This window comes from Oncorhynchus masou, chromosome 12 (assembly GCF_036934945.1).
Source record: "Oncorhynchus masou masou isolate Uvic2021 chromosome 12, UVic_Omas_1.1, whole genome shotgun sequence".
Taxonomy (NCBI): Eukaryota; Metazoa; Chordata; class Actinopteri; order Salmoniformes; family Salmonidae; genus Oncorhynchus; species Oncorhynchus masou.
In genome coordinates this window covers 63369402-63382232 of record NC_088223.1, presented here as the reverse complement: position 1 = coordinate 63382232, position 12831 = coordinate 63369402, and the positions used below count along the sequence as shown (strand labels likewise).

The window sequence follows — 12831 nt, the reverse complement described above, 5'->3', positions numbered from 1 at the left end:
AGAGGACAGAACACAAGCTTTGGGTGGGTGGGTAGTACCCAGGCGAGGGAGATGAGACTGTAAGGAAGGGAGTTTAGTCCAACGGTAGCTATTCTGGTAAATCCACCATGGCTACTCCCGCCTCCAGTAGTTGATCTAGAAGTGTTGGAGAGCCTACGGAAAGATAGGGAGGGTGTTGATACGTCTGGTTTGTTTAATAGACGTCTGGATACTGTGTATCAGGATTTTGTGGCCATTTACACAGGTAATTTACACAGGTTAAAAGATCCAAGGGCAGGACGTACTGGGTCAGCATTTGTAATGCAGGAATGTGGTGTAGCAAGTTGATGTACTGACTAAACAAGCACTTAGTAGTGGGGATGTTGATGTTGTAGTTTCAATGAGCAAGGCAGAGGCAACAAGCTTGATATGGACAGTGATGGAGCAGAGATGGCAGGAGCAGTGGACTAGAGATACTAAGGGCAGGCATTTATTTCAAGTACAGAGGAAAGTCAGGAAGGGGCAGAAGAGAGGAGGCTATTGTTACAAGATTAAGTGTGGGACACAGCCAGTTGAATAAGACTTTGAATGTGATAGGAAAGCATCCAACAGGAAAGTGTGATTATTGCCAGGAAACAAAGACAGTGGAGCATGTATACAGTGTGGGCAATATGAGAGGGAAATATATTGGCTGAGATCTAGTATGAGAAGGGGATGCAGTAAATTAGTTTAAAGAGTACATTGAGTAGATTCAGTGGAGGCTGCAGAGGAAGACAACTCATAATAATGGCTGGAAAGGAGCAAATGGAATTCCACTCCAGTCATTACCACGAGCCTGTTCTCCCCAATTAAGGTGCCACCAACCTCCTGCAGTGTGATTCTTTTTTAAGAGAAACGGGACTGGCAGGTAGGATTTAGTTTCTCCGTCTCTGGCTCACACTCCAATACAGTAAGCGGCGTGAATGCACCGTAACGTTAGATGCCAACTGCCGATAAACCCCACCGAAAAGAAGAAACTTCCGGTGCCTCAGTTCCTGTTTCGGCGCAAGTGCACAAGAAATGGAAAGCTACGTAGCCAGATAACTTTTGTAATGTTTTTATTTTTATTGAGTTAACCCACTTGACGTCGAAGATATGAGATCCAAAATAAAATAACAGGGCACGACTTTTATTTACATTACAGGTAGGTGTCATTATATGGTTCTGCGCTTTGTTGAGGGTTTTCTAATTATGTTTAGAACTGTTAACGTTAGCTAGCTAGCCAGCTGGTTGTTTGTTTGAATAATGCTAACATGCGGCGCTGCCGGCAGGCTCAGGCCAACAGGTTAACAAAATTCCGTTGAGTTGACTGACATTTCAGATGACGTGGACTCACCTCTATATTTTTTAAGTGTTAACTGGTGCTAGCGTAATAATCAGATAATAACATGACATTGTGTCATCTCGGGGTGAAAATACTAAACGACATTGCTGTCACTCACGTTAACATTACACACAGTGGTAAGGGCGGGGAATGTAGCAACTAAAGCCAATTGAAATGCTTTAAAATTCGATTGACTTAAATTTCAGCCAATAGAAAATCCCAACATTTGCGATGGCTCTTTCATGAATCTTTGACAAGAGGGTATCCTTTCCGGTGCAATATTCTGTGACGCTGATTTTATGAGATCTCGTAGAGTAATTAGATCAGGTAGCACAATGTTAAATGATGTACGATTACAACAATTTATTTATTTGTATCTCGGCGGCCTGTTGTTTTTAGCGGGGCTCGATCAGGTAGAAGCGGCCACCACCGAAATGGCCAACCTGAACTGGAAACCGTTCATCTACGGAGGGATGGCTTCGATTGTCGCAGAATTCGGTACGCGATGCACCAAAATTTGTTAAGACTAATTTATTTTAATCATGCATTTTTTTCATTATTCTATTCCCACACACATTTAAGACTCATGTTTAGCTGCATTGAGAAGCACTCAGAGATTTGCAGCAGTCTTTCTTCTTGACTGATGGCGATGGCCCTGTATTATGGATGCTACATACAATTATTAATGATGGTGCTCCATTGGAGTAGATCTACAGAGACGCAATTGTGTGCAACCCCAAGCAATTCTATATTTACTTGTGTAACCTCTTAGATAAACTAACATAAATTATATTACACCTCCTTAGAAAAAAGCTAAACAATGCAACACCTACTTGCTGAAAGCAATCACATTGATTTGCATTGCATTCACTGCATTGTTAGTCCACCTCATTGCAGTGAGATACTATTACCTGATCTTAGTTACTGAGGGGTCACTTTGTCATTTCATTTAAATACTACCAGTGATCTCTGAACTAACAATGTTGTCATGATGCTGTTGGTTGTTCTCCCCCCAGGTACGTTCCCCATAGACCTGACTAAGACGCGGCTGCAGGTGCAGGGCCAGTCCCAGTACATGGAGGTGCGCTACCGGGGCATGTTCCACGCCCTGTTTAAGATCGGCAAGGAGGAGGGCATCAAGGCACTGTACTCTGGGTGACCAAAAATAATATGGTTTACACATGTTAGCCTATACACATGGGGGGAAAAAACAACATATTACAGTATTTGATATGGTGTGCTATGGTAGAACATATTCCCGTTTGACATTAAGGGTTTCCCTTTTGCCCGGGGCAAATTTTGTCAATAGATTTAATATTTGTATCTTTGTTTTAAGTAAATACCTGCAATCAACTTGTGCAGGACATAAATCAAATCGCAATCTTCATTTTACCTGTCACATTATTTTACATTATGAAGCTTGACGTGGTTCCCCAGAACAGTTGACATTCACGTGTTTGTATGTAAATAGCATAACGTGAGAAAGCGGGAGCTGGTGAGTCCAGCTGTGTATTGACGGGGCGTGTTTTTTATTGAAAGTTAATGTTTAAAAAAAAAACAGTAGCATGAACAGGGATGTGCAAATGTGGTTTTTCTTCACAGAAAACGTATTAGTGTAACACATTCGGCAGAAAATAGCTTCGTTTTCATCAGATGACAACAGAAGGGCTATTTGGCTGGCAGCCTCGTACATAGGCCTAAATTAGCTTACAGTGAAAAAGCAAAGTATTTTTTTGCAGTAAACAATACATGGCAATCATATTTCTAATGTGTATAATAGAAAGAATATAGCCAGCTACATTTCCTAATGCCCCTTGTGTACTAAGCCGGTAATACCGTATGTCCCGGTATGAGAGAAGGACGGTAATGACGATATGGAAATCTAAATCTAACGGGTGCACCTTTCAACAAATGTTTAATTTGCAAGCATACACTGTCCAAGAGACTCATTTCTACCATTGTAGAACACGCAATTGAACAGAATATTTTTCTTCTTAGTTAGATCATTATCATATAAACCTTCTCCACTATCCATTAACCTCAAGCCACTCTAATAGAACATTCTCTCATTCTCAACTATTGACCTCTGAGCTACTGAAATGGAGTCTGGTCTTGTATGTGAGAGCGTGACTTTTTACAGGGAAAGTGGGCAGGTGCTTTCCCTGGGGGGGGAAACGCTCTTCTTGGCTGTGGTTTTGATCAGGGGACAGCCTTTGAAATACCTGTTAGTCTAGAAACAATCTGAGATCGGAGTGACCAATGTGATAACAGCAATAGTCGCTAACTCAATTTACAAGAGAGTTGCAGGGAACCAAGCTTCCCAGGCAAAATACAAATGTCTGCCAATGTCTTGACAGTCCTGATGGAAAAGTAATGGGGTGTGAACGTTAGGCAAGAAGCTCTTCACTTGTTCATAAAATTGACACTCCCCGAAATGACTCCTGTCTTTCTCTGTGCAGGATCTCCCCAGCTCTCCTGAGGCAAGCCTCCTACGGGACCATCAAGATCGGGACCTACAACACACTTAAGAGGTTATTTGTGACCCATCCGGAAGGTGGGTTTCAATGACTCCCCACTGCTTTCTATCTCACATCATTTTCTCTGTTTGCTCTTTCATTTTTTTAAATTATTATTTTTGCCCTAAACATCCATCTATGACACCTGACAGCTGATGTAAGCAACAATGCATTGCATACATTTGTGCTGTCATAGGCAATGGCATGATTTTGTAATAAGGTACTCTCTTCTGTTTGCCTGGTGCCTTCTACAACTGTATAGACTTTTAGCATGTAGTATAAAAACTGGGCATAAATCTGGAAGCATCATCAATGACAAGAAGTCAGTAGTAATGAGAGAGTGACTGTGTGGGGTGGTGGTTGTGGGTCACACGTGAGGTTTGGTCGTATCTTGTGGCATCTACTTTTGCCCTCAGAATTATTTAACTTCAGTTGTTTATAATGTCAAGGATCTCCGACATGCACATGAAATCTGGCGACCCTTTTGTATGAGTACTGAACTGCATGTCCCAGCTAAGTTCATGTAACAGACTGACCTTAACAACAGTCATACCAGGACAGGACAATAAAGTCACCCTTTTACAGCCATGAGTTTGGGGGGAAGAGGTTAGCTGGCCAACCTGAAAGGGTAGAGGGGACAGCAGTCAGTACTTGTGACTTCACCATACTGTTAATTTGCACACACAAACAATCAACAGGGGTTTAAATAAAGCCTGTAATTTTGAAATGGGCCATTGCGTTGCTTCTTCTGAAGATCAGTGTTTTTTGTTATGTCTCTAGGCTTTCCAGTAGAGCTTATAGGGCGTTTTCTCATACTGTCATCAGCAAAAATAACAGTTTGGGAAAACATGTTAAATACCTGTCTGGACAACCTGCATTGACGCAGATGTCTGAAAACACAAACCGAGAGTGCCTAACTGCCGTCACTAATGCCCAATATAAACAGGAGACTGGGAGCCTCCATTGCAACAGGGAACAAATCTCATCAGTTGTCTATTAATAGGTTTGCATTACATTAACCGGCGCCAACATGTATTCCCATATCACAGGAAGCAATATCTACTGAGAGACTGAGTATTTACTGCACAAACAATTACAGGATTATTTGAACCTGCAGTAGACCGAGAAACGGAACCAAATGGAGTTTGAGAAGAGATTACCTAGTTAGTAGAGGGGTTGACCCACTGATTTATCTGAGATTTAAGGATTTTCCATGCTCACCCAATGATGTGCAGCTCACTTGCCGGTGATGGCCAATGTGTCCGTGCCAAAAGCCTAAACCCTGTGTCTGTTATACTACTTTGTAAAACACTATTTGGAAGTTGATCAGATGTTTTGGTAGTCTACAGCAGACAGATTAGTCTTCTCTGTTCAGCAGGAGCCATTTACTTTCCAACCTGTGTTATTCCGCAATTGTATATGAAATGTTTTTGGAAAGCCCTTATTTGTATGCATGCTATTCACTGTCAGATTTGCCGTGCATTCCTGATCAGGCTATGCCTTGTTATTAGGCCACACACAATCGACAGACAGGACCAATAGCTTCTTTAAAAAATATTGCCTAGCTATGTGGCAAAATTATAGGGCTTCTCATTGTATAGTAGGCTATTCTGAATTATTTCATTTCTTTCTGAACAGACAGCAGTTATTCTTTGAAAATTTTTATTTGAATTTTTATATTGCAAAAAGTGACAATTATTTTTCATGCCACGAGAGGTACTGGATCTGGCTAAATAAGTTCTGGAAAGAAATAGTCTAAAACGGAGAGGTGCCGGATCCTGTTCCGGCAGGATCCGCCTCAAAGTAATCACTGGAATGGGGACTGTGTTATCTGTGATTGTGTTGTGAAGAGAAGACCTCTCCTCTGCTGGTGTTGTGCTTCTTCACTCTGTATGCCTCACTCTGCCAGGTTGTGCGAATGTGTTTTGAATGCTTATCTTTGGTACAGGCTGTGGTTTGCCTGGTGTGGTGGTTGGGCGGGGGGATCCAGTGCCCGTTCTCTTGCCATAATGAACGGCACCAGGACCACACTAACTCTTGGTCACATTGATCAAGGTTACACTGTAACTATTGATCTAAACTTAATCCATCATTTCTTTCCTTCTCCTCTGTCTTTCTTACTTCCACTGTAGATTTGTTTTGTTTACCTAGTGACTTATAATGATAATTGTTTCTTGTCTTAACCCAAACTGTCATAATCACTAATAAATCAATCATAGTCCCCATTCCATTTCAAACTGTGTGCTGTAAGAGGGGCAGGGTGCAATTTCAATACAATAACAATATTACAGTTGTATGTTTTGAATGGTGACAAATCCAAATTGCAGAGGGTTCTAGTTAGTAGTCATTCTTTGACTTATTATGCTGTAATGAATAGGTTAATGGCTCTCTGTATGCTTTCTAATTCTCATGACTTTCTGTCTGGAGTTGATTACTGCATGTTTGTCGACCTTTTAGATTTCATGTTCCCCTCTAAATGACCATTTGAAAGTCTCTTGTTCAGAATTATAGCCACTTGTTTTACGTTGCACCTACCTCTAGAATTTCTCTCTGTCTTTGTGTGTGTTTTGATGTGGAGGAATAACCGGCTGTCCGTTCTTTTCCCTGACAGATGAGACTATGGTGATCAATGTGTTCTGTGGAGTGGTGTCTGGAGTCCTGTCCTCCTCTCTGGCCAACCCCACTGATGTTGTCAAGGTGAAAACGTGTAGATAGCAGAAAGATCTAGATACTGGACATTGCAGATAGTAATGTCATGTATAGAACTGACGTGACTCCTTTTTGTGTCAGAGGCATGTTTGAGGCATCTCATAATCTGAACGTCTCACAACGTTTTGCCCTGCTGAACGCAGGCCCTGATTTTCTATATTGTGTTCAGATCCGCATGCAGGCCCAGGGCAGTCTTTTACAAGGTAGCATGATGTCCAACTTCATAAACATCTACCAGACAGAGGGAACCCGTGGCCTGTGGAGGGTGAGTGGTGCCCCCTCGATCACAAACTATCAAACAGTGGCTCTGATCTGTCATCAATATTTTTTTGTGTTTTTTATTTTCATGGAAGAGTTTTGTTGTTTTGTAAGCTTATAACTAGTGAGTTTATTTATTTTTGGCCGTCTGAAGACCGTTGAGTGACTGGTACTGTCGGGTTGTTGTATTTATACTGTTGTCATCCTCAGGGCGTCATCCCTACAGCTCAGCGGGCAGCCATCGTAGTGGGAGTGGAGCTTCCTGTCTATGACATCACTAAGAAGCACCTCATCAAGTCTGGCACTATGGGAGACACCATACTCACACACTTTATGTGAGTTTAGACATTAATATTGTAAAATGCATATAAATATATCATTTTTGTTATTCCTAATGTACCGTCATATTCTCTGAGAAAGATAATCGAAAACCTAACAGTGAGTGTGCATATTATACACCTGAACCTCTGGCTTCTCCCACATCGGTCTCTCTGCCTGCAGTTCCAGTTTTACGTGTGGCCTGGCGGGGGCTCTCGCCTCCAACCCAGTGGATGTGGTGCGGACGCGTATGATGAACCAGCGAGTGCTGTCTGGGAACCCCATGTATAAAGGCACGCTGGACGGATTGATGCAGACCTGGAAGAACGAAGGATTCTTTGCCCTCTACAAGGGCTTCTGGCCCAACTGGCTGCGTCTGGGGCCATGGAACATCATTGTATCCTTTCCATCACTGGAATCAAAGTTCAAACCCACTGTGTTGCCAGCACTATGATCCAAATAACGGAGTCATCTGAACTCTGTCTCTCTGCATTCTATTAGGTCAGTTCAGTTTTGCATCAGTTCATATTGAGTATTTTACACATCCAAGAACCATGCCTGGTAAAAGTAGGTGGACTTCAGCATTGCAGGACAAGTTGTCAGTTTGTTTTTGAGCTACTCTCCCTTTGGGAACTGGAGCATGTTCTAATTCTATCACCCTATTGTTGCTCAGAGGTTCAGAGAGAACAGCAGAGTGGAACGGAGAACTGTTGTCAGGTGTACAGCTTGTGTTATGGCACTCCTGTCCCCTTTCTCCTTGGCTACCAGTAGAGGGTGCCAAATTCTTATAGTGAAGCAAAATATGCAAGGAGGAACCTTGTTATATTTACAGTGATATTGTATAATACCATACAAAACTTACATTTTATTTAGTTAAGTCTTATAAGTATTTGTGATTTTTGTATGGGCACAGACAATGTCATGATTGTGCTTCAGGGCTGCCGCCATGTATTGTCCTTAACTAGAGCTCTTTAGTTCTTCATCACGTTTGAGCAGCTGAAGAAACTCCCCTTATAGTTGAACAGGGAGTGGACACTCCGTCGGACCAGAGTGTATCAGAGCGCGGGAAACACCCCAGCCCTTTGTCTTCATTTCATTCACAATCCCTCCCTCGTCACACAATCTGTATGTGCATGCTCATCTAAGTTAAATATAATAATATTTATTATTTTTTTATACAACTTTTAATGTTTTTTTATTTATTTTTTAAACACTTCCTCGTACTCATCAACCATCCTTGATGCCACTCCTGGCAGCTGAAGCTTAGGATTGTAGCTGAGGACGGAAGCCCGTTTGGACCATAAGGTATTAGCTAGGTACGCTGACTGCCAGCTTGTTACCATTTTTAAAGTGAGCTTGTGGGAAAAGGAGGAGGACTATCCTAGGCAGAACGGTAACTGGAGATCTACTTGAGCTTTTTTAGGGATGTGGAATAGGCCTCTGATTGTGTCTGACTAGTTTTTTAAACACATCTCTATACTTCATGGGATGTGCAAGAAAAGACCATGGCTGTTAAATGTATAGCATTGGGGTTTTGCTTGTCTGATCTGACGTTTAAATAATGTCTTCAATGTTTTGGGCAGGACTAGCTAGAAGAGGATGCGATGCATGGCATGTTAACCTGGTTGTTATTGTCAGACAATTTATTCTCAATGACTTACCTGGGTAAGTAAAGGTCACAGTAGATGCTGTTTAGCCTGTTAGAGGAACTCAGGACAACGGTGACCCACATGAAAAGTTACTATACTATGGTTAAAATATATTGTAGTGTTTTTGCTGCCTTTTACTGTAGTTTTGCTGACATTACTGTAATATTTAGTGCAGTGTTTTTGTGGCCTATAGTATACTGTGGTATTTACTATAGTATTTTACATTATACTAAAATATTCTATATTAAGTATTACAAATGATTAAGGTACACTGCAGTGTAGTATCGTATACTATAGTTTACTACAGAATTCTATAGTAAGTACTGCAGTATTCTATAGTAAACTAGTATTTTTTTTTTATGTGGGGAGACTATATGTATGTTTAGTAAGATGCGAAGGGAATTTAGTCCAATGTTGAACCAAAGCTACTATTGGGTACCCGGAGACTGACTTTCTGTACATTTCACCACAACCCTTTTGTGTGAAGTAGAGGTGTCTGCTGTTGTCTGGAACACTAAACATGCACAGGAATGGAAACACTTTCTGGGACCTGCCTGGTTGTCATGGTGATTCCCATGACAGTATACTGAACAAAAATATTAACACAACATGCAACAATTTCAAAGATTTTGCTGAGGTACAGGTCATATACAGTTGAAGTTGGAAGTACATACACTCAGGTTGGAGTCATGAACTTGTTTTTCAACAACCACAAATGTCTTGTAAACAAACTATAGTTTTGGCAAGTCGGTTAGGACATCTACTTTGTGCATGACACAAGTCATCTTTCCAACAATTGTTTACAGACAGATTATTTCACAATCACAATTCCAGTGGGTCAGAAGTTTACATACACTAAGTTGACTGTGCCTTTAAACAGCTTGGAAAATTCCAGAAAATGATGTCATGGCTTTAGAAGCTTCTGATAGGCTAATTGACATCATTTGAGTCAATTGGAGGTGTACTTGTGGATGTCTTTCAAGGCCTACCTTCAAACTCTGCCTCTTTGCTTGACATCATAGGAAAATCCAAATAAATCAGCCAAAACCTCAGAAAAATAATTGTAGACCTTCACAAGTCTGGTTCATCCTTGCAAGCAATTTCTAAAGTTAAAGCTTGGTCGCAAATGGGTCTTCCAAACAGACAATGACCCCAAGCATACTTACAAAGTTGTGGGTAAATGACTTGAGGACAACAAAGTCAAGGTATTGGAGTGGCCATGACAAAGCCCTGACCTCAATCCTTTAAAAAAATTGTGGGCAGAAGTGAGAAAGCGTGTGTGAGTTAGGAGGCCTACAAACCTGACTCAGTTACACCAGCTCTGTCAGGATGAATGGGCCAAAATTCACCCAACTTATTGTGGGGAGCTTGTGGAAGGCTACCTGAAATGTATGACCTAAGTTAAACAATTTAAAGGCGATGCTACGAAATACTAATTGAGTGCATGTAAACTTCTGACCCAATGGGAATGTGAAAGAAATAAAAGTTTAAATAAAATCATTCTCTCTACTATTATTCTGACATTTCACATTCTTCTAAATAAAGTGGTGATCCTAACTGACCTAAAACAGGGAATATTTACTAGGATTAAATGTCAGGAATTGTGAAAACTGACTTTAAATGTATTTGGCTAAGGTGTATGTAAACTTCTGACTTCAACTGTATGGAAATCAGTCAATTAAAATAAATAAATAATTGCCCTAACATATGGATTTCACATGACTGGGCAGGGGCGCAGCCATGGGTGGGCCTGGGAGGGCATAGGCCCACCCACTTGGGAGCCAGGGCGACTTACTGGGGAGCTAGGCCCAGCCAATCAGAATGAGTCTCTAAAGTGACGGAGGAGGCTTATGGTAGAGAAATTAATATTAAATTATCTGGCAACAGCTCTCATCGATATTCCTGATGTCAGCATGCCAATTGCATGCTCCCTCAACTTGACACATCTGTAGCATTGTGGTGTGTGACACAATTGCACATTTTATTGGCCCCAGGACAAGGTGCATCTGTGTAATGATAATGCTGTTTAATCAGCATCTTGATATGCCACACCTGTCAGGTGGATGGATTATCTTGACATAGGATAACATGCTCACTAACAGGGATGTAAACAAATTTGTGTACAAAATATGAGAGAAATAAGCTTTTTGTGCATATGGAACATTTCTGGGATATTTTATTTCAGCTCATGAAACATGGGACCAACACGTTACATGTTGCATTTATATTTTTGTTCAGTGTACATTATGTAAATGTATGTACAGAGTGATACACACATGTAAAGTTGGATACTGTATTTTGACAGGCATGTCTAACTTGTACATAGTTACTTTAGAGAATCTGCTTTGAATTTTTATTTTGAGCTTTGAGTAAAGCCCTGAATGGACTAGGATATGGGGGCTGTTGTGCCAAAGTGTGCATGTTCTGTACTTTATTGAACCACTGTTTCAAAGCGCCGTCTGAGTAGGTCAGTTGCCAACGTATCAGGATAACTGTACTGTTACATTCTTACTCAGGCCTTATACTTTACTTTCATGATCATGTTTCTAATTTATATGATGCCTGATTCTCCACCTCTGCCCATGTCCAGGTTGATTTCTATTAGAATGACTAGTTTTGTTGCTTAATATGTTGTTTCAGCAGTCATGCATTACTGAGCAGTCAAGCTTTTTAGCTTTTGTCTGTGTCTTTACAATGATGTAACACACTTTTTCCCCCACAGAGAATCCGAAAGTACTTTACGAGTAACTTTTTTATTGAATTTCTTTCCAAAGCATTATCTATTTTAGATTTGTATTTATTTATTGCATGATCATGTTTTCCCATATGAACTTAACAAAACACATTATTGAAGTCTTGAACCTGTTGCCCCTTTACTCAGCAATGCAGAGTATATTATGTACTTTTTCTCTCATTCCTGTTTAAACACTTGGCAGGGCTTACTGCATGCTTTTACTTACAGTATGTGAGCATGTCTAGCTTAGGAACAACATTGCTGCTGTTTTTTATGATTTATTGGACAATTATTGTTTTCATTGGCTCCAGCTGCATATTGTTGTCAACCACAAATTGATTATTACTTTGATATATATTAATACATGCTTGGGTGATAATTTTCAGTTGAGTCAATTCAGGGAGTGATTTGAACATCTAATTCAAGATTAGAATCCATTTTCAAATAAGGAATTTTTTTCTATCATTATATTGGAATTTGAGAATTGACAATGACAGTACAATGTTGTTACCTTTTTGACTGCTTAGACTTGCCTTGCTGTATGGTTATATTTTGACGACTATCTTATTTATTTCTGTTTTTCATGGTTGTATTCTCTACTGCTGTGTGACTCAGCTGGCTGAAACACTGTTTGGTCTCTATCAAATATTTCAGCCTGTCATTACCTGGTCATTTGCATTTTGGTCAAATGTCTGTTGATTTTAAAACTGTATTTGCAATCAAATATTTTGCTTGTTTAGTCAATTGAGTGTTTAGTTGGTTAATTGTGTAAACTATTTTCAGTGAAAGATTTGATTTGGCTTTGTATAAATAACTTGATTAAATGTACATTCCCAAATACAATTAATTGTATTTATTTTTAAGCACCCAACACCAGGGTGGACAGTTGAGTAATCAAGTGAGAAGGAAATTACATCTTTATTAGAATGTGCACAAAAACGATGGTCTAAATATATGGCAGCTCAAAGTATTGATTGACATATGCATTATCTTCTATAGAGAGACAGATTTCCAAAAATAGGTGGTAGTAGCATACAGGTTAATACCTGGAACCAGCTGGAATAAATCATATTAGTATCCATACAGTGACCTATTTATTGTGTTGGTCAATACTAGTATGTGTACGAATTAATGTTAGAGTACTATTATACAGTTGACCAATTCATTTTATAGTGTATCTAAGTGGCTTGGGTTGCTTTCAGAAACAACAACGGTGTGCATCGTTAATTCAACGAAAACTACTGAACGACCAGTTGGAAAAACGTGATTATGGTGGCCCAGAAGGCAGTTATTTAGCTTACCATA

At 40.2% G+C, this 12831-nt stretch overlaps 1 protein-coding gene across 3 annotated transcripts; it reads left to right on the top strand.

Moving 5' to 3' along the window:
- Window positions 1–951: 951 nt before the first annotated feature.
- LOC135550627 (brain mitochondrial carrier protein 1-like) lies at window positions 952–12574 on the top strand. Of its 3 annotated transcripts, XM_064981618.1 has the most exons (9): window positions 952–1162; window positions 1742–1840; window positions 2359–2497; window positions 3802–3896; window positions 6470–6555; window positions 6737–6832; window positions 7036–7160; window positions 7327–7540; window positions 8119–12574. In XM_064981618.1, the coding sequence occupies exons 2-9, from the start codon at window positions 1777–1779 to the stop codon at window positions 8158–8160; spliced, it is 861 nt and encodes a 286-aa protein (XP_064837690.1). In that variant the 5' UTR covers window positions 952–1162; window positions 1742–1776; the 3' UTR covers window positions 8161–12574. The 3 variants fall into 3 exon arrangements, with proteins under 3 accessions (XP_064837690.1, XP_064837691.1, XP_064837689.1); XM_064981619.1 differs by lacking the exon at window positions 1742–1840 and having other exon boundaries at window positions 953–1162; XM_064981617.1 differs by lacking the exon at window positions 952–1162 and having other exon boundaries at window positions 1424–1840.
- The last annotated feature ends 257 nt before the right edge of the window (window positions 12575–12831 follow it).